Genomic DNA, 22340 nt, shown 5'->3' on the forward strand with positions numbered 1-22340 from the left:
AGTGAACATGTCGGGGTGTTTGCACATTAACCTGTGCAAATAGGGGTTACAGATTCACTTCCCAGGGCCTGGGTCTGTCTGCGGTTAGCCAGAGCCTGACAGAGCTCTGTAGCAACCCAGCTCCATTAGGGATTCAGCACCATACATGCAGACATCTCTTTATTCAGCAGCTCTGGTCTGGACAGATACTGTATACTGTGTGAAATAAAGGAGGACAGTTAGAGAGATCTCAAGAGAACGATGGAGTTGAACAGAACCAGGGGGGAAAGGAACAGGTAAAGGATCGATCTTAGTTCGACCAGTATTGTCGCAGCAAATTAATCCTTTAGCAACAGGATTTGAATGTTTAGTCCATAATGTTGCTTGATTGGTGGTTAGGCTATTAGCTGGCCAAAAGTAGGCTACATGAAAAGTGCAATACTGTTAATATAACCGTGTGTTAGTGTGGGTTTTCAGTGAATTTATGTAAGTCATGAAGCTTATCTGCGTTTCCAGCGGTACAGGAACATTTTCAGCAACAAAATTAAGATCCTACATCTGTAGCAGCATTACAGAATCACTCTGGTGCTTTGGCCCCCACATGTTCAATTGTGACACAGGACACTGGGTATGAAGAGATACTGACACTTCATTCCCCTAGTACAGTACGTTAAACAGGCAGTTTGACCTCCTGAAGGATCCAGGCAGCCACTAAGCCTCCAAGGCTGGCTTATTTTTGTAGATAGAAAGTCCTCAAGGGGAAAGATATACACATGTGGATTTTAAAACATCTCACAATGTTCAGTACTGGGAAAATAGGGGGGGGGGGGGGGGGGGGACAGGAGAAGTCAAAAGGCTTTAGGCCTCTGTCCACTCAGATAGTCCACATTCTGTCCACATTCTTCTCTGCAGATCCCCCAAGGTTGCTTAGCAGTTCAGACGTCTTTTTCTGTTCCGTATTGTTTGTGTCCTGTATATATATTTACACCTCTCTTCACTTATCTTTTATTTATTTTATTATCCAAGAACTCAACTACAAAAGCTTTCCTGCAAAAGCTTTCCTGCAACCCGCTTCACCAATTACTAAAAAGTAATATTTACCTCAAACTGAAAATCCATCGTGGAAGCCAGCCAGGGGCTAATTCAGAAGCTAGCCTGAAAGCTAACCAGTAGCTACTCCGATAGCTAGCCAGAAGCTAATCTGTAGCTGCCCCGAAATTAGCCGGTTTGCTGGCTAGCGTTGGTTTTCAGCTGCCCTCGTGTTGTGGTCATCAGCTATTCCTCTAGCTCGATAATCTACCGGCACTTTTGTGCAACGCGACTCGGACCGGAGCATTCCGGGACTTTTCTTCTCTCTCAGTTTCCCCGGATTCCAGCCGCAGGCTCTGGTCACTTGCACCTTGACTTCGCAGCTAGCTAGCTGCAAACCGTGTGACGATTGGCTTACGTCGACCCCGGAGCATACTCAAATCATCCTGGAGCTAGCCAGCTGAGGAGTTCCATCACCATCCGGACACGTTTCTTTTGTTGCTGCTGCAGATACGGAACCCCACCGGGCCTTCACGTCTGACTGCCGACGTTATCTGCCCGAGGGATTTATCCAACTGGCACCTCCGTCCCGACGTTACCTGAACGCTCACCTGAGGCCCGCTAATCGTTAGCTGTCTTATCGGCTGCTACCTGAATAAGCATACCGGACAACTATTATTTATTTATTTATTTTTTTATTTTATTTTTTTTTTATTTTATTTTTTTCTCCTTGGGTCACTATATCTATTCTGCCAATTTGGATTGATCCCCTCTTCCACACGGAACCCCACTACACGGAACCCCACTAACTTACCGACGGAAACGCACGAGGTATCTACAAACAGACCTCCATCCCATGCTGCTACCGAGAGCCACATACCCGGCCAGCTGTCTGGATCGCCACGACCCCAACCAACCTCTACTCACTGGACCCTTATTGATCACCCGATTAAGCATGCCTCTCCTTAATGTAAATATGCCTTGTCCATTGCTGTTCTGGTTAATGTTTATTGGCTTATTTCACTGTAGAGATTCTAGCCCTGTTCACTATACCATATCCAACCTCTCAGTTCCACCACCCACATATGCGATGACATCACCTGGTTTCAATGATGTTTCTAGAGACAATATCTCTCTCATCATCACTCAATACCTAGGTCTACCTCCACTGTATTCACATCCTACCATACCTTTGTCTGTACATTATTCCTTTAAACTATTTTATCGCCCCCAGAAACCTCCTCTTACTCTCTGCTCCAGTAGCTCTAGGCGACCAATTCTCATAGCTTTTAGCCGTACCCTTATCCTACTCCTCCTCTGTTCCTCTGGTGATGTAGAGGTGAATCCAGGCCCTGCAGTACCTGGCTCCACTCCTATTCCCCAGGCGCTCTCTTTTGATGACTTCTGTAACCGTAATAGCCTTGGCTTCATGCATGTTAACATTAGAAGCCTCCTCCCTAAGTTTGTTTTGTTCACTGCTTTAGCACACTCTGCCAACCCGGATGTTTTAGCCGTGTCTGAATCCTGGCTTAGAAAGACCACCAAAAACTCAGATATTTTCATCCCCAATTACAAGATTTTCAGACAAGATAGAACGGCCAAAGGGGGCGGTGTTGCAATCTACTGCAAAGACTGCCTGCAGAGTTCTGTCTTACTATCCAGGTCTGTTCCCAAACAATTTGAACTTCTACTTTTAAAAATCCACCTCTCTAAAAACAAGTCTCTCACCGTTGCCGCCTGCTATAGACCACCCTCTGCCCCCAGCTGTGCTCTGGACACTATATGTGAACTGATTGCCCCCCATCTATCTTCAGAGTTCGTGCTGCTAGGCGACCTAAATTTGAACATGCTCAAAACCCCAGCCACCCTACAATCTAAGCTTGATGCCCTCAATCTCACACAAATTATCAATGAACCTACCAGGTACCACCCCAATTCCGTAAACTCGGGTACCCTCATAGATATCATCCTAACAAACTTGCCCTCCAAATACACCTCTGCTGTTTTCAACCAAGATCTCAGCGATCACTGCCTCATTGCCTGTATCCGTAATGGGTCAGCGGTCAAACGACCTCCACTCATCACTGTCAAACGCTCCCTGAAACACTTCAGCGAGCAGGCCTTTCTAATCGACCTGGCCGGGGTATCCTGGAAGGATATCGATCTCATCCCGTCAGTAGAGGATGCCTGGTCATTTTTTAAAAATGCCTTCCTCACCATCTTGAATAAGCATGCCCCATTCAAGAAATTTAGAACCAGGAACAGATATAGCCCTTGGTTCTCTCCTGACCTGACTGCCCTTAACCAACAGAAAAACATCCTATGGCGTTCTGCATTAGCATCGAACAGCCCCCGTGATATGCAACTTTTCAGGGAAGCCAGAAACCAATATACACAGGCAGTTAGAACAGCCAAGGCTAGCTTTTTCAAGCAGAAATTTGCTTCCTGCAACACAAATTCAAAAAAGTTCTGGGACACCGTAAAGTCCATGGAGAATAAGAACACCTCCTCCCAGCTTCCAACCGCTCTGAAGATAGGAAACACTGTCACCACCGACAAATCCACTATAATTGAGAATTTCAATAAGCATTTTTCCACGGCTGGCCATGCTTTCCATCTGGCTGCCCCTACCCCGGACAACAGCACTGCCCTCCCCTCTGCTACTCGCCCAAGCTTCCCCCATTTCTCTTTCTCCCAAATACAGTCAGCTGATGTCCTAAATGAGCTGCAAAATCTGGACCCTTACAAATCAGCCGGGCTAGATAATCTGGACCCTTTCTTTCTAAAACTATCTGCTGAAATTGTTGCCACCCCTATTACTAGCCTCTTCAACCTCTCTTTCGTGTCGTCCGAGATCCCCAAAGATTGGAAAGCAGCTGCGGTTATCCCCCTCTTCAAAGGGGGGGACACCCTTGACCCTAACTGCTACAGACCTATATCTATCCTACCCTGCCTTTCTAAGGTCTTCGAAAGCCAAGTCAACAAACAGATTACCGACCATTTCGAATCCCACCACACCTTCTCCGCTATGCAATCTGGTTTCAGAGCTGGTCATGGGTGCACCTCAGCCACGCTCAAGGTCATAAACGACATCGTAACCGCCATCGATAGGAAACAATACTGTGCAGCCGTATTCATTGACCTGGCCAAGGCTTTTGACTCTGTCAATCACCACATCCTCATTGGCAGACTCGACAGCCTTGGTTTCTCTAATGATTGCCTCGCCTGGTTCACCAACTACTTCTCTGATCGAGTTCAGTGTGTCAAATCGGAGGGTCTGTTGTCCGGGCCTCTGGCAGTCTCTATGGGGGTGCCACAGGGTTCAATTCTTGGACCGACTCTCTTCTCTGTATACATCAATGATGTCGCTCTTGCTGCTGGTGATTCTCTGATCCACCTCTACGCAGACGACACTATTCTGTATACTTCTGGCCCTTCTTTTGACACTGTGTTAACAACTCTCCAGGCGAGCTTCAATGCCATACAACTCTCCTTCCGTGGCCTCCAACTGCTCTTAAATACAAGTAAAACCAAATGCATGCTCTTCAACCGATCGCTGCCTGCCCCTGCCCGCCTGTCCAACATCACTACTTTGGACGGTTCTGACTTAGAATATGTGGACAACTACAAATACCTAGGTGTCTGGTTAGACTGTAAACTCTCCTTCCAGACTCACATCAAACATCTCCAATCCAAAGTCAAATCTAGAATTGGCTTCCTATTCCGCAACAAAGCATCCTTTACTCATGCTGCCAAACATACCCTTGTAAAACTGACCATCCTACCAATCCTCGACTTCGGTGATGTCATTTACAAAATAGCCTCCAAAACCCTACTCAATAAATTGGATGCAGTCTATCACAGTGCCATCCGTTTTGTCACCAAAGCCCCATATACTACCCACCACTGCGACCTGTACACTCTCGTTGGCTGGCCCTCGCTTCATACTCGTCGCCAAACCCACTGGTTCCAGGTCATCTACAAGACCCTGCTAGGTAAAGTCCCCCCTTATCTCTGCTCGCTGGTCACCATAGCAGCACCTATCTGTAGCACGCGCTCCAGCAGGTATATCTCTCTAGTCACCCCCAAAACCAATTCTTCCTTTGGACGCCTCTCCTTCCAGTTCTCTGCTGCCAATGACTGGAACGAACTACAAAAATCTCTGAAATTGGAAACACCTATCTCCCTCACTAGCTTTAAGCACCAGCTGTCAGAGCAGCTCATAGATTACTGCACCTGTACATAACCCATCTACAATTTAGCCCAAACAACTACCTCTTTACCTACTGTATTTATTTTATTAATTTATTTTGCTCCTTTGCACCCCATTATTTTCTGTCTCTACTTTGCACTTTCTTCCGCTGCAAACCAACCATTCCAGGGTTTTTTTTTTTTTTTTTAGTTTTATTTTACTTGCTGTGTTGTATTCACTTCACCTCCATGGCCTTTTATATTTTTATTTATTTATTTTATTTATTTATACATATATTTGTTTGCCTTCACCTCCCTTATCTCACCTCACTTGCTCACATTGTATATAGACTTATTTTTTTTTCACTGTATTATTGACTATATGTTTGTTTTACTCCATGTGTAACTATGTGTTGTTGTATGTGTCGAACTGCTTTGCTTTATCTTGGCCAGGTCGCAATTGTAAATGAGAACGTGTTCTCAATTTGCCTACCTGGTTAAATAAAGGTTAAATAAATAAATAAATAAAATAAATAGGCTTATAAAGTGTATGAAGATATGCAGAGCGTCGCCTCAGTGTTACAACAAGGATGCTATTCCCTGAGGGTGCCGGGTGACACTGTGATCTAGCATGGCACCAGGGAGGGAAGGAACATCAATGTCGCTCTCATATATAATGCAGCATGTGCTGTAATAGCTTGTGTAACCCCTCTTTAAGAACCTCTCAGTGTAATGGCAGCTGAATGAGAAATGAAAGCAGATCGAAATGAGAGCAAGGTGTTGTATAGACACATTTTACAAAAAGTATATTCCCGTCAGATGAAAGTTTTGAAGTTTATTAGAAGTATATATAAAACAACAAGAGGTAGCTTAGTAATATGATTTCTTTCTAACAATTATCCGGTCCTGGCGTTGTGGTGTATCCCAGCCTTCATATTCTTTAGAATCTGAGAAATTGATCTTTGTGCCTTTTTGTCTAATATAAAACCTTACTGCAGGTAATTCAGAATGTCACTCATTGCACACTGAAAGGTTGCAATTACAGCATCTCTGCTATCTCTTTTTTACAGTATGATTTAGGCTTCTCGAGTTTTAATGCTCTGCAAATAAATAGGATTCTGTGTTATGTTAAGGTAAAGGTTCATGTATTTCTTGACCTACACTAGTTGTAACACCATGTAGTTTTCAGCATATTACTGTACATTTTCTTTTAATACTTCCCTACAGCGTTTCTCTATTGATGAGCTCATTAGACGGTAAATACACTCAGAGTCAGTGTCATAGGACAATTTCACAAAAAACACAAGAACACCTCAGGGTTTTGATTATAATTACTGTTGATCAGATCAGACACTGATGTGCGTTTTCCGTTGGCATCATAAACATAAACATCATAAACAAATGTTTGCATATATTTAACAACGGACAACAGAACAATGGTGTTACTTGTGTAATTTCACCATTACTACACAGGTATAAAATAACTGTAACAGAATGAAATATTTTTTGTTTGTTACATATATATTTGTACATTTTTATTTAGACAGTTGGAAACAGATGGGGAAGACAGTCAAGTTGGAGAACAGTAGGAAAGGTGGACACAGCGATTGAACCCCGTTCTGCAGTGGGGAGCAGTGTGACTGACCAGCAACGTTACGGCTAGCCCACAGGCTCAGCACAGAATTCTATTTTTCAAACATCCAGACATGCTATTTATTCCACATGAGCTTTTGTCATACATGCTCCTTGTCCTGACATTTCAATCAAGCCCAAGGCGTCCTTGTACCTGTTCTCTGTGAGACTGAAAAGTGCTATTGGCCGTCAACAGACAGGAGTTATTTCATGGTCTGGCTTGCTGGTAATGTTATGTTCAAGGTGAAAGCAGATGGTCGGGATATATGGGACGCTCAGTACGTTTGTTATTGGAATGGTTGCTTAAAATGCATGACAAGATATGTGTTTTCATTATTGCCTGTACTGATACTCTGCTTTTGTTCCTCTGTGATATGTGATGAGGAGTGGAGCATTTGTCTCCAGTGAAAGTGAAGCACTCTACTGTAGACTCTCTCGAGTCATCCCTCTTCACTGCCTTCAATGCAACTTTATAAGAAAAGTTATCTTTTTAAACCTCTCTCTCTACATCATTAAGACAAAACCTGATTCTTTGCATAATTGGAGTATGCATATTTCAACTCTTCTCTTATATCATCTCCAGCCTGAGCCATAAAAAGAAAGCTTTGGATAAAAGGAATATTCAGCTTATGGCTGGTCTCTGAAAGAAAATACGTATCTGGCTAAAATCAAGGCTTTTCAACTCTTTTTAAAACACACTTTTAAGCATGCTTTTGGGTGCACGGTGAAATTAAAATGGCTTTCTTTTGGTGAATTATCTGCCTGCTCAGGTCACTTATTGGTTTTTGTGTAATGCTTGTCAATGGCATCCCAAAGCTGTCGGTGCTTACTGAGTGTCCTGTCAGAGTGTGTTGTCAGAGGGTGTACCCAAATGTGTATTATGTAAAGTACAGTTTGTATATTTGATATTGTTTCTGGCAGCCAGTTTTATAGGGTTCATGATCATAAACTTTGAACAGAATTGCTTTATGCCTCAGTGTTTTAAAAAAAATCATTCCAGCTAGCGGGGGGTTGAGCTGGGAGAACCAATTCACATTCAATTTCCAAAGAAAATTACCACTTTCAGGAAAACTGACACTATTGTTCTCTGGTCATCTACCTTAGAAGGTACTCTACTCACTTTCACACTACTAGTCATTACAGGATATAGCCTAAAATGGCAATATGCCATAGTAGTGCCAAAATAATTTCCTTACTTGTCAACGTGCTCCCAGCTCCCACAGTGCCTCCTCACTTCCACCCGTTCAGCAGTAGGCAGCCCGGAGGCCGTAGGATTGTGAGTCGCCACGCTGTCAGTTCTCATTACGGTCAAGTCAGGAGGATGACCATTAAGTGCATCCAGGGCGGAAATGCGTGATAAAACACCTTGCTCTTGAAGAGTAAATTGAGATAGTCGATGGTGTTGCCCCGAGCCGTTGATCCTCATCCTCCTCTTTGTCGCTTCTAATTGAGAGGCATCCTAATTGAGGCCTGACAACAGGCCTTGATGAAACCCAATTGTCTCCAAACGCTGTGGGCCCACTGCAAATGCAGAGACCTAAACACCTGAGGAAAACGTCCTATGACTCTGTAGTCTCTCTATACAACTTCAATACATTTAGCCCATATGATGCCTGAGCTGGAGAGCAGGGCAATGAGGGCATCAAATCAAATCAAAGTTTATTGTCACGTACACAGATTTTCAGATGTTATCGCGGGTGCAGTGAAATGCTTATGTTGCAACAGTAAAAAAGTCAAAAAGAAATTAAGAAATACCAGAACGAGCAACATCAGAACATGCAATATATAGCATATGGTGTGTATAGAGAAAATTGGCAGTATATGAATAGAAAAGGTGTGTACAGAGTAACTATGTAGGATGAGCCATGACTAGAATACAGTATATACATATAAAGTGGGTAAAACAGTATGTTTTTTACTTACAGTATGCATATTTGTGCAAATAAACTAAACTAAACTTGGTGTATCTCAGTTGCTGTGGCATAGAGGAGCAAGACCATTATACAAGTCCCCATGTGTGTGGCTGAGAGTGAGTCAGAGAGCTATTCAGGGCCTTTTATTGAACATGTCAATTTGACTATAGAACTGCATGTAACACGTTTCACTTTAATCAAAGGGACCCTGCACTAGTTAATGGTTATGAAAATAATTTTGTCCATTTGATTTATTTCTCATCTTTCTGGTTCTCATTAATTTGGTGGATTCGCTGGTTAAATGGCTTGGGTTTTTCACATGAGGACATTTCCTATTATCTACGGGCGGGGGGGGGGGGGGGTTAAAAATGTCCCTGTCCCAAGGCCAAAGTTGTGTAGGATGATATAGCAGCCAAACCTAATATGTTACCGTATATCACAAAGTATATTTAAGCAATAAGGCACAAGGGGGTGTGGTATATGACCAATATACCACGGCTAAGGGCTGTTCATAAGCGCGACGCAACGCGGAGTGCCTGGATACAGCCCTTAGCCGTGGTATATTGGCCATATACCACAAACCCCCGAGGTGCCTTATTGTTATTATAAACTGGTTACCAATGTAATTAGAGCAGTAAAAATAAATGTTTTGTGATACCCGTGGTATACGGTCAGATATACCATGGCTGTCAGCCAATCAGCATTCAGGGCTCGAACCACCCAGTTTATAATTGAACATATCTCCCAACTCTCAAATCCCTGGAGTGACTTACACACCGTCTCGTCTTCAATTTTATAATGACTGTTTCAGTTCAGCACACATGCACCAAGTCAGTTGTATGTTCTCACCCTGAGGGTGCAGTGCTCATAAGTAACCTTTAAAGATTAGCAGTAATGACATGAACTGCAAACCTCATGCCTGTGGTTGGTTTCAAATATGCAGTCTAGGGGAATTGCCCTGCTTTGTGATAACAAAACAAGAGAATAATATGAAAGGTTGACTTCCCTTTTCAGTAAAAAAAAAAAAGCAGATTTCAATATCAGATATATTCTTTTGAAAAAGGCTTTAAGTATTCAGACTCCGCAGGCTTCTTGGCATGCTATGTTTGACTTCCTAAAGATACATCTGAGAGACACAACCTTATACACAGTTCAATTTGTGTCCTCTAAAAAACGAATTGTTCCTCCATGAACAGAGAGCATGTGTCATTTAGTGTAAGTCTCCCTTTTATTCTGCTGATTGAGCTTTGACAAAATACTTCATCGTTTTAGAACAGCCCTCTGTCTAGTCTGTCTAACAGAGATGGTAAAATGTCATCGCAGATAATCACTTTCTGACCAGGGGCTTTTCTAGTTGGGAAGCAGTCCTTCAATGTGATTCATTCTGTGGTTTGTTCCTGTCCTCAGCCCAGTCACTGGAGAGAGGATTACAGTAGAAGGAAAAATCACTAAAGCCATGGCTCTATTGAATCCCTGTATCAACATGTTCTATGTGCTCAATATTTCAACATCCCTATCCTGTGGGAAAGATCAAATATTTGGTATTGTGTGCAGAAATATATTTAGGGGTTCTAAACATCCCATAAGCATCCAGTTCTTTTCCACAGCCAATTATTCTTTCACAATAGATCAAAGACTATTTTCAATTTTTGGAACAGAGGCAAACCCCAACACCCTACTCAACCACCCACCACAGTTTTTCACTATTATCTCTTCTCTGTAGATCCTATCAGAAGTCTGCCGGTAAGCACGGGGGTGTCAGGAGAGCCCTATCTCTAGGTACGAGGCTCTAACGCCGTGGTGGTTCACCATGGGCCCTGCACGAGGCTGGCTGCTGGGCCTGGTTCTACTCCTTCTGGGGACCCAGGCTGCTCTATCCCCATCCGGTGAGGAGGGGAAGCTGGTCCGGACCATCAGGGTCAGACGACAGGCACCTTCAGATGGCCCCACCAGCCAATCTAACAACCAGACCATCAAGGAGCAGCCAATGGTCTTCAACCATGTGTACAACATCAACGTGCCCCTAGAGTCTCTGTGCTCGGTGGATCTGGATTCAGCAGTGCCTCCACCTAGCCAGGCCACTAGAGGGGCTGTGTCCAGTGGGGGTGGGGAGGGCGCCACGGAGTTCACAGAGCAGACAGTGGACGCAGACAGCCAGGTCACCTTCACCCACCGCATCAACATCCCCAAACAGGCCTGCGCCTGTCCTACAGCCAACATCGTGCAGCAGCTGGCCATCCGCATCGAGATGTTGGAGAGAGAGGTGTTGCTGCTGAGAGCCCAGTGCAGCTCTGGCAACTGTGGCTGTGGGGAGAGTTCATCCATGGGTAAGTGCGGAATAATAGTACAGTTTGACAGTATTATTAGAGCTACTGTACCCTGGTCATAGGCTAATTTGAGGCCAATGTGGAATGTCAGGCTTTAATTTCATTCAGTTACTGAGCGTCTTGGTTTGAGTAGATAGCACCAGGATATGAAAGCCTGGCGATTTCTAGTGTTCATAGGTTTATTTTAGACTGTTACTTTGTTAAAAATAAATAAAAAAATTACACTGTTACAACAGATGATGTTGACATTAGTAAGCCATACAGTATCTTTAGTGATGTTGTTTTGTGTCCTCCTTTCTTCCTCTAGGTCACCTGGACTTCATTCCCCAGTGCAGTGGCCATGGCAGCTTCAAAATGGACCTGTGTGGCTGTGTGTGTGAGGACAGCTGGACGGGCAAGAACTGCTCTGAGCCGCGCTGCCCAGACGACTGCTCCGGACAGGGAGTGTGTATGGAGGGTGAGTGTGTGTGTGACAGTGACTTCGGAGGGGACAACTGCTCGGAGCCGCGCTGCCCGGCGGACTGCTCCGGTCGAGGGCTGTGCATGGATGGGGAGTGTATCTGTGAGGAGAACTTCACTGGAGAGGACTGTACACTGGGTCGCTGCCTCAATGACTGCTCTGACCAGGGGCTGTGCACCAACGGAACCTGCCAGTGTCGCCCGGGATACGTAGGAGAAGACTGCTCCTTGGCCTACTGCGCCAACAACTGCAGTCAGAAGGGCATTTGTAAAGAAGGCTTCTGTGTCTGCCAAGATGGCTTCGCTGGAGAAGACTGCTCTGCAGGTGAGAGAAAAAGGAAACCGTAGGAAAACATACAGTAGCTCCTCTGAGAGAGGAGACTTACATAATTTTTGCTATTGTAGTTTCCAAGAGTGGATATACTGTATATGGGTGGATATTTGGTTATTTGAGACAAGCCTCGTTCGCATTAACCATAAGCACTCGGTTACGTTGCACCGGATGTCATTCACTTGAATGGTGACGGTCCTCAACGGAGTGGAATCGCAACGGCCCCTTGCGGTTGAAGGCTCCGTTGTGAGACGGATGCCACATACTTCAAATTTTTTCTAACTCTGCCTCTTCTTCAGTCCGGCCAGAGTCCGTCGAAGAATAGGAAGTTAACACACCACAGAAGAAGATTAAAATATCCCGGTTTATATTATATATCAATGGTTTATATTATGGGATAGGATAGTTAGCAACTTGTAAATAATAAAGTACTATTTGAATAATGGCTGATGAGCCAATTATACTTTATGATTGTTGCCTCCCGTTTTAGTTCATTTTAATGGTAATGACGTTTGTTTTGAGTATAATTATTAGGTGGAGGTCACTAGCTACAGTATAGCCTAGCCTAGCTCCAACCCCGTTCCTGCAGAGCTACCGTCCTGGTTGTCACTCCAACCCTAATCTAGCGAACCTGATTCTAATAATTAGCTGGTTGATAAGCGGAATCGGGTTAGTATCAACTGGGGTTGCAGTGAAAATCTACAGGACGGTAGCTCTCTAGGAATTAGATGGGAGAGCCCTGTCCTAGCTTTTAGCTGCTCTGTAAGATAGCTTGACTTGCTAGAAGGTTATAGGAACAAGTTGAGGAGAAAGTAACTAAACAAAACAATATGTTTCTCCTGTCTTGAATAAAAAGGTCATATTTTGCCATCTCCCAAAATCTCTGACGAGAGACTCTCCTCCACATTGTCTTGCGTTGTGGAACCCTATGCTCTCCATCCAGTAGCGGAGATTGCAGGAAGATAAGGAATTATGTCACAATGTAAATGGGGCATAAGGCTCAGCATCCCATCATATCTAGAGAAAGTGAATTTTCACAGAGGTTATGGTAAGCAGTATTTTTTTTAAGAAACCTTTATTTAACTTGGCAAGTCAGTTACAAACAAATTATTATTTACAATGACGGCCTAACCCAGCCAATGCTGGGCCAATTATGCACCACCCAATCACAGCCAGATGTGATACAGTTTGGATTTGAACCAGGGCCTCTAGTGACGCCTTTTGCACTGAGATGCAGTACCTTAGACCGCTGCGCCACTCAGGTCCCATTGGTTCTTTGGGGATATGTAATCTTTTATTATCTGGAAAATACTTCCAAGAACAGAATATGTCCAGATAATAGAAATGCTCTCCATGCAATAGCAGCTGATTCCACAGCGCTTGACCAAAAACAGGACTCCTGGAGTCAAACACCTCTTGCAAATACCCTGTGCTTCAAACAGTAGCTATACAATTGGTGGCAGCTCGCCGGTGTAACAGCATTCATTTGTCAAAAGTCACATTCGCTGGGGAAGATGTGTCACATTAACCTAAGCTGAGACAATATCTGAATCAAGCTAGCTTGGGTTCACAGCTCGTTCTCAGTAAGGCTTCTGATCCCCCCCATTGCTGTAGACAGCTGTCATCTCACAAGGGAAAGGAAAAAAAGAACAAATCATATTACCTATCCTCTACCTCGCTCCCTCTCAATTTCAGCAGGACCTACCGAAGACAAAATTGCTTATTTCTTTGCAATTAGAGTTAAAGTAGCAGAGGCACGTTTGGGGGAGGTTGCAGAATACAAAAATAGGCCATTCAATTACCAGGGCCTATTCAGGGCTCATAGGGTGGCAGGCATTGTAAGTGTTTCATATTATCAAAGTAGAAAAATCAGGATATGCTTTTGTGGCCCCGTTTTCTCCTGCTATGAGAATAATGAGACTATGGAATTGAAACAAATCAGCAGCATTCACATGATGAGTTTACCGTTCAAAGTGCTATTCATCATTACTCCACCACTTTTGCAAATTATCCCATTGGAAAATAATTATGCGTGACTAAATAGTTTTTATCCCCCCCCCAAAATAGTTTTTATCCCCACCCCCAAAAATAATATATATGCACCTAATGCAAATGGTTTGAAGTTTGTGCCAGAGAAATACAGGAGCTCTCACTAGTAGTCAGGTTGCATGTGAGCCTGTCCATCCTGTCACCTGTTGTTAACAGAGTTGTTCACTGACTGACAGCCACTTTCAGCCAGAGAGAACATATCAATGATCATTGACATCCAGAATACCAACAATATTGAATTAAACATATTTTTTGACAAAGCCTTGACTTCATACAGTAGCTCAGCTGCATTAAATGACAATAGATTTTTCTTTTTTCTATTCAGACTTCATGACATCTGCATTTTGTATCACACTTTTCAATTATTGCTCAACTTAACTGAGTGATGGTGGAGAGTATGAATGTGTTATCAATAGCTCAATCCAGCAGAGATAGAAGTAGCTTTGCTTACCCTCCTCCAGAGCCATATGACTTCACTGTGTCCTCATTAATGCTTTCACTCCAAAAAGTATAGCTAACTCAACATTAGCTTCAATGTTATGGGTCATTTTTAGGATAACCACATTTTTGTTGTTTAAACAACGCTGTTTATTAGTGCTGTTTATTATCTTCCATAATGTTAGCGTAATACAATGACCTATGACCTATTTATAATCCCATCTCTGATAAACAGTCCCTAAAGATTAAACTCCAATCACGCTTCTATAAGTACTCACATTATCAGTCTAAACCCAATGCAACAATATGAGATGAGTTGAGGGAGTTCACCACTTCTACTAATTGTGTTTTGTCCTAATGTACAATATTGGAGGGCCAACCGCTGCCCCGTAAACAGAAGATCAGTCAAGCAGCGAAGGCTGTATCCTGTGAGCAATAACAAATTAAGTGGATGGAAACAAAAAACAGTGATTTGATGTGGTCCTCAGCTGTGCTGTGGGGCCTTGGTCTCATCATGCCAGAATTCTGACCCTCATGACCCCAGTGTAACGCAGTGCAGCAGTGCAGCGGTGCAGTGGTTCACTCCCCTCCTCTCTCTGTTGATCCAGGATGGATCATCCATCCCAATGAAAGTGTGATTAATGAGAGGCAGACATAGCACTGGAGGGAGGGTCTGTCCTGGCTCAAATAATGCATCCTAAATGGCACCCTATTCCCTTTATAGTGCACTTATTTTGACCATGGTCCATAGTAGTGCACTATTAAGAGAATAGGGTGCCTATTGGGATGTACCCAAAGCCCTTCAGCAGGACCGCTGCTCTAAGCATCTATACACTGCTTCACATGGGCACTCTCTCGTGGGTGTCCTTCATTCTGTTGGAAGGCTTAGTTACAGTGCTCACTCCCTATAACCCATATCAATCACTTTACCACTGGTTCACTTTTTTGTGTCTTACTTAAGACTGAATCTGGTCCATGCGATTAATCTTCCTAAGTGAATGCCGCAGGAGTTTTCCTCACTCCAGGGTCAGTCTTGAGGAGGAGGCAGGCTCGGTTCCATCTGTCGTGTTCGTGTGGAAGTAACTCAAACGCTTCCTCGAGTCCCTCAACGGCTCCCCTAGGAGGGCTTAATGCTCAACCACCACCACCACCACTGAGCCCAATCTACAGAGGAAGGCCCACACCACTAGCTGCCTTCAGGACAAGATCTGTTACTCACTCTCTCTGATTGAGCTATAAACTTATCCACTGTTGTTGATGCAGGGCTTCATTTGCATTCTACACTCAAACCTTCTCAGGTTTATGGCCTAGCTCTGTCTCCGTTGCCCACAAGAACATCAAAGCCTTTCACGAATACACACTCATATGCAAGCTTAGTTGTGGTGGTGACGCCACTGGTGTATTGTAAGTTCAAATGAACAGGTCTTGCACTGTTTGTTTTCTCTGCATGTTGAGTGATGCTATTCCAACACGAAATTGGAAGTCAAGTGCAAATCAGAATCTGTTGTTTTTGTAGGTGGGTCAAGTGGGACTGAACAAGAATGAATAAGATCACCTGCTGGATGTAATGTAATGCATGTTCCTACAAGGTTGCAAGGTTTTGATTTCACACTATGCAAATGACATCTCACCACAGTGGCTCCGGCTCTGAACTTGCGCATGCGGGGAGTGACGGAGCATACCATTGACCTGGAGTGGGAGGGGTCAGTGTTGATGACGGACTACCTGGTCACCTACGTGGCCACCAGCCCAGGTGGGGTCCAGCTGGAGATCAGGATCCCTGGGAACACCACCTCCTGCAGTATCCCAGACCTGGAGCCTGGCATCGAGTACAACATCAACGTCTACGCTGTGCTCAACAACGTCATCAGTGCCCCTACCAACACTCAGGTGTCAACCTGTGAGTACAAGAGGCAGCCATTTTCTATAATTATATTCAGGCCTCATCATGCCAAGTGGACCTCTGCTTAAAGGGGCAATCTGGTGATTTATAATTGGCATTCTTCAAGAATCAATGGGTAGGCCTGTATATAAATAATAAAACATTATCTAAATGTATGTACCAAACGCAGATTAGTCCTTTAAGTCCTACACAATGTATTCATTTTCTGCTTAGTTTTCCTGGATACTGTGAAAAATCCATGCACTTAAATTTCACCTTCAAACAAAGTAACCATATCATACATTCTTCTAGGTATACATCTTGTCCTCACTTAAAAATGTTGAAAGTTTTTGACAACAACAATACAAAAACTCCCATATACGTTCACAGCCACATCTTGAGTGAAATGCTGTTGGAAGGAGGACAGACATTTTTGCCTACAGGATGTGACTAGACTCCTGCCACCTGCTGGGTATAAATGTCAGATTGGCAAATTGCTGCAGGCTCTTAGTTTCCATTCAATGCTTCTCAGACATATGCAAAACTCTCACTCCATCCCAGAATATAAATCGTTTTTTTTAAACAGTAAACATTCAATTATCTGTCATGGAATGATTGGGCCTTCGCTAAAAATTACAATTCCCGTCGGCAGGCAACACTCCTAGTTCTGATATGATCACACATTTTAAGTATGTTCATGCAATTCTACTCAAGCTTTTTTCTCCCGATAATACAATATATTTGTGAAGCTTTACATAATTAGTTCTTTGCATATCTATTTGAGTCCTTCTGATTAAGACTGATCTAGTGTATTTGGAAATGTTGTTTTCATGATGATGTGTTTATAGATCAAAGCTTACCCAATGAGGAAAATGTTTACATAGGGGCTATGCTAACTACCACAGTATTCAACAGTTTGTTTAAAAGCAATGGATGTGCACCTGCTGCCTGGCCTGCCCTCCACTATGAAAGAAACATGGTTTAACCACAGGGTGAGGTATTCTTCCCCCTGCCCCTATTCCCGGAGAGGAATTGTCTCTGCCTCTGTAAAGAGGGTGATTTATTGAGCATACAGAAGATGGACGCCTATAATACATCTCTTCTTGCCTCCTAGATCTCTCAAATCCAGACGGTTTACTCTTCAAATCCATCACGGAGACATCCGTGGAGGTGCAGTGGCAACCTTTCTACTACTCATTTGATGGCTGGGAAATAAGCTTCATTCCCAAGGTAAGGTTTCACAGGCAGAGAGGACAGATGTGGATGGATATTCAACTTTAGCCACATACTGTAAATAAAGCATTTGAATGAATGCAGAGTAAATAGTACAGGGTAGATATGATTTGTTACATTGTACCTACAATCTCTGGAATCCCCTCTCATGTAAATAATCTGTCTCTGTCTAGGGATTTGGGTAAACATATTTCAGGGTTTGGAACCAGTTCAGGTAACAAAACCTGAAAAGACGAATCAAAACCAGGAACCAAAGTGATCTATACTGTTCCGGAACAGAACCGTTATTTTCAAATCATGGGAACTGGTTAATAACGTTATTTTACGTTCCAAGCATTTTCTCCCCACAAAAAACGCTACAACGCAAAGTCCTCACTCTGTCACTCAGAAATGTATTCCAGTGTGTGTGCGTGGACCCAGATAGCAATGAGGAATCGGCCCAGAAGCGGCCTTCTTCCGGGTGGCCGGAACTGATTGAATCGGCCCGGATTCGGGTGTCGGACTCGGCCCGCAATCAAAATGAATGACTGCCCAGAATAGGCCCAAGTACATCGGGCCGTTTCTGTCTACCGGAATTCAGCCGACTTTGCCGGCATCTTACCAGAATCCCCTCAGAAGCGGCCAGATGAAAATTTTAATAAATGTATAAAAAATGACCCAAGTTAGTAATTTTTTACTTCACTATTATACATTTTATACCCATCCACAAAAAAACATTTTGTGTCGGAGGAAACACCATACCATGTCAGTGTGCATGCGCCTGTCCCCCTAAAGGACTTGCTACTGTACTATGGGACAAGGATATCCCTGCCGTACAAACCCTCCCGTAACTCGGACGACGCTGGACCAATTGTGCGTCGCCTCATGGGTCTCCCGGGCACGGGTCTCGAACCAGCCTCTGTAGCAATGCAGTTTGCATTGCGATGCAGTGTCCTAGACCGCTGAGCCACTCAGGAGGCTCCAACCAAAACGTTTTTAATGCTTATCAATGCCTTGCACAAAGTATCACAATACTAAAATACTACACATGACTCTTAATGTTCTTGGATTATTTTGAGAACATTCCCAATGTCGAATAGTTGGTGGACCGAAGCCTTAAAATGTGAAGTTGATCGATTCCTGTAGTCCAGGGGTGTCAAACTCAAATACCCAGTGGGCCAAAATGTAAAACCTGAACAAAGTCGCGGGCCAACATTGAACAAATGAACCTTTTAATATGGACCCAAACAAGTTTTGCTTTAACATTGAATATGGAACAAGCATCGCTTATTACCATACAATATATAATTTGATAGTGGAGACATGCAAAATCGAATTTCAAATGAAAAAACACATCAATGGCATTCATTTATTAAATAAATAAAATTTAAATAAAAATCGTATGCCTCTTTTCTATTTGCAGCCTTCTGATTTAAATACCAAAATAAACTTTTTTCACTGGCTAATAATTTTACAAATAAAATGATAATAAATCAATCAACCATTCAAGCCCATGCCTGTAGCAAGAAAAAGTGCACAAAGAAAACGTTAATTATTGCACACTGATCTAATCTGATGTGCCCAAGCCAGATACCTGGCATCTCTTCTTGGATGCTAGTTCATCAATGTCTGTGCGATCAGCTACTGTGTTCCTGCTCAGGCTCACGTTTGAAAATGCTTGCTTTTTCTCTGGGCATACGAGGTCACAAACTTTCATCATGCACTTTTTCACGAACTCTCCCTCATTAAAGGGCCGGGCTGATTTTGCGATCTCTGCTGCCACTATATAACTAGCCTTTACAGCAGCCTCACTTTGTGATGTGGCTTTTTTGAACATATTCTGTTGTGAAACCAAACTTCTTTTCATCTCCTCTACTTTCTGGCTCCTTTGAGTCATGTCCAGGTCCTTGTATTTGTCATGGTGTTTCGTTTCATAGTGTCGTCTAATGTTGTACTCCTTACTTACAGCCACGTTGACTCCACAAACAAGACAAACAGGTTTGTCTTTTACATATGTAAACAGATATTCTGCCTCCCACTTGTCCAGAAAGCTCCTGTTTTCTGCCTTTCTTTTCGCCATTTTTGGGAAGGGATAGCGCGCTGACAGTTGTAGCGTCTATGTTGCTATGACTACTGTCACAGAGGAGAGGGCGTTTCTGGGTCCTGTCCTGATTGGCGCGCGAAAACAACAGCAGAGCATTATGGGATTCGTAGTATTAGCGGTGAATGCGCTGTATAATACCGGCGGGCCAGCTCTAGTAGTAATTTGGTATTGTCTCGCGGGCCAAATATAATTACAGAGTTTGACACCCATGCTGTAGACGGAGGAGCGGATTTTTGCTTCTACCTATGATATAAACAGCCTCTTGTGAAAATGCGAGCTGCTTTCTGATGAAGAAGAAAAAATATAGTTAGCTAGCTACCAGACTGAAATAAGATACATGTCTGTTTTCGAGTGCACCTGGTGTCCAATTTACAGTAGCTATTACACTGAAAGAACACCATGCTATTGTTTGAGGAGTGTGCACAATTTTGAACATGAAAAGTTATTAATCAACAAATTAGGCATATTTGGGCAGTCTTGATACAAAAATGTTAACAAAAATGCAATGGTTCATTGGATCAGCCTAAAACGTTGCACATACACTGCTGCCATCTAGTGGCCAAAATCTAAATTGCACCTAGGCTGGAATAATACATTATGGTCTTTCTCTTGCATTTCAAAGATGATGGTACAAAAGAAATACAAAAGAACGGTTCTTTTTTTCTTTGTATTACCTTTTACCAGATCTATTGTGTTATATTCTACTACATTCCTTTCACATTTCCACAAACTTCAAAGTGTTTCCTTTCAAATGGTTCCAAGAATATGCTTATCCTTGCTTCATGGCCTGAGCTACAGGCAGTTATATTTTGGTATGTCATTTTAGGTGAAAATTTAAAAAAAGAGGGGCGGATCCTTAAGAAGTTTTAAAGAATTTCATTTTATTGTTAATTGTATTTTTTGATCACAGAAACAATAAGAAAATATGGAAAAATAAATAATGAAATGTTAATTATATAAAGCAGCCCGTGTAATCATCTGCCAGAGAGTAGCCCCAATCGGCCCGGGCCCCAGGTAATACATTTGGGACAGATAACTCACAGGGGAATCGGCCCGAGCTCAGTCCCCGCATCCTAGCCATAAGTAATACTGCCAAAGGCGGCTCAGACTTGGGCCACAGGGCGTTGGCCGAGTCTGACTCTCAGCCAGAATCGTTCCAGATCCACTTTATCCATTAAAACAACATAAAATTGATCAGAAATACAGTGTAGACATTGTTAATGTTGTAAATGACTATTGTAGCTGGAAACGGTAGATTTTTTATGGAATATCTACATAGGCGTACAGAGGCCCGTTATCAGCAACCATCACTCCTGTGTTCCAATGGCACGTACTGTTAGCTAATCCAATTTTATCAATTTAAAACTCAAAAGATCATTAGAAAAACCTTTTGCAATTATGTTAGCACAGCTGAAAACTGTTGTGCTGATTAGAGAAGCAATAAAACTGTCCTTCTTTAGACTAGTTGAGTATCTAGAGGCTCTACAGGCTCAAACCCACAAATACTGATGCTCCAGATACTCAACTGGTCTAAAGAAGGCCCGTTTTATTGCTTCTTTAATCAGGACAACAGTTTTCAGCTGTACTAACCTAATTGAGAAAGGGTTTCTAATGATCAATTAGCCTTTTAAAATTATAAACTTGGATTAGCTAACACAACGTGCCATTGGAACACAGGAGCAATGGTTGCTGATAATGAGCCTCTGTACGCCTATGTACAGTAGATATTCCATAAAAAAACTGCCGCTTCCAGCTACAATAGTCATTTACAACATTAAACCTGTCTAGGACAGGGGTTCCCGCCCACATTCCACTGAAAAGGCAGCTCGCGAAATTCAAAATATATTTTTTAGAAATTTTTAACTTTCACACATTAACAAGTCCAATACAGCAAATGAAAGATAAACATCTTGTGAATCCAGCCAACATGTCCGATTTTTAAAATGTTTTACAGCGAAAACACCACGTATATTTATGTTAGCTCACCACCAAATACAAAAAAGCACAGACATTTCTTTCACAGCACAGGTAGCTTGCACAAAACCAACCAAACTAACCAAGAACCAACCAAACTAACCAAGAAACAACTTCATCAGATGACAGTCTTATAACATGTTATACAATAAATCTATGTTTTGTTCGAAAAATGTGCATATTTCAGGTATAAATCATAGTTTTACATTGCAGCTACCATCACAAATAGCACCGAAGCAGCCAGAATAATTACAGAGAGCAACGTGAAATACCTAAATACTCATCATAAAACATTTATGAAAAATACATGGTGTACAGCAAATGAAAGACAAACATCTTGTGAATCCAGCCAATATTTCAGATTTTTTAAGTGTTTTACAGCGAAAACACAATATAGCATTATATTAGCTTACCACAATAGCCAAAAACACAACCCATTTATCAGCAGCAAAAGTTAGCGATCGCAAAAAAACAGCAAAAGATATATAATTTTTCACTAACCTTGACAAGCTTCATCAGATGACAGTCCTATAACATCAGGTTATACAATACACTTATGTTTTGTTCGAAAATTTGCATATTTAGAGCTGAAATCCGTGGTTATACATTGTGAAAACGTAGCAACTTTTTTCCAGAATCTCCGGATATATTTCTGACACTCACCTATTCTGACCAAATAACTCATCATAAACTTTACTAAAAAATACATGTTGTACAGCAAATGATAGATACACTAGTTCTTAATGCAATCGCCGTGTTAGAATTCTAAAAATAACTTTAGTACGACATACAGCTTACGTTATAGCGAGACAGCGCCCAA

General features: G+C 42.6%; 1 protein-coding gene across 2 annotated transcripts in view; it reads left to right on the forward strand.

Moving 5' to 3' along the window:
- Positions 1 to 22340, forward strand: part of tnr (tenascin R (restrictin, janusin)) — a 177691-nt gene that overhangs the window by 105299 nt on the left and 50052 nt on the right. For both annotated transcript variants that reach the window (XM_071376932.1, XM_071376933.1), the window contains exons 3-6: positions 10468 to 11071; positions 11379 to 11855; positions 15985 to 16248; positions 17345 to 17460. In XM_071376932.1, coding sequence (XP_071233033.1) covers positions 10555 to 11071; positions 11379 to 11855; positions 15985 to 16248; positions 17345 to 17460 — 1374 coding nt within the window. In that variant the 5' untranslated portion in view covers positions 10468 to 10554. The remainder of the gene's footprint in view (positions 1 to 10467; positions 11072 to 11378; positions 11856 to 15984; positions 16249 to 17344; positions 17461 to 22340) is intronic.

This window comes from Salvelinus alpinus, chromosome 30 (assembly GCF_045679555.1).
Source record: "Salvelinus alpinus chromosome 30, SLU_Salpinus.1, whole genome shotgun sequence".
In the NCBI taxonomy this organism is placed as follows: domain Eukaryota; kingdom Metazoa; phylum Chordata; class Actinopteri; order Salmoniformes; family Salmonidae; genus Salvelinus; species Salvelinus alpinus.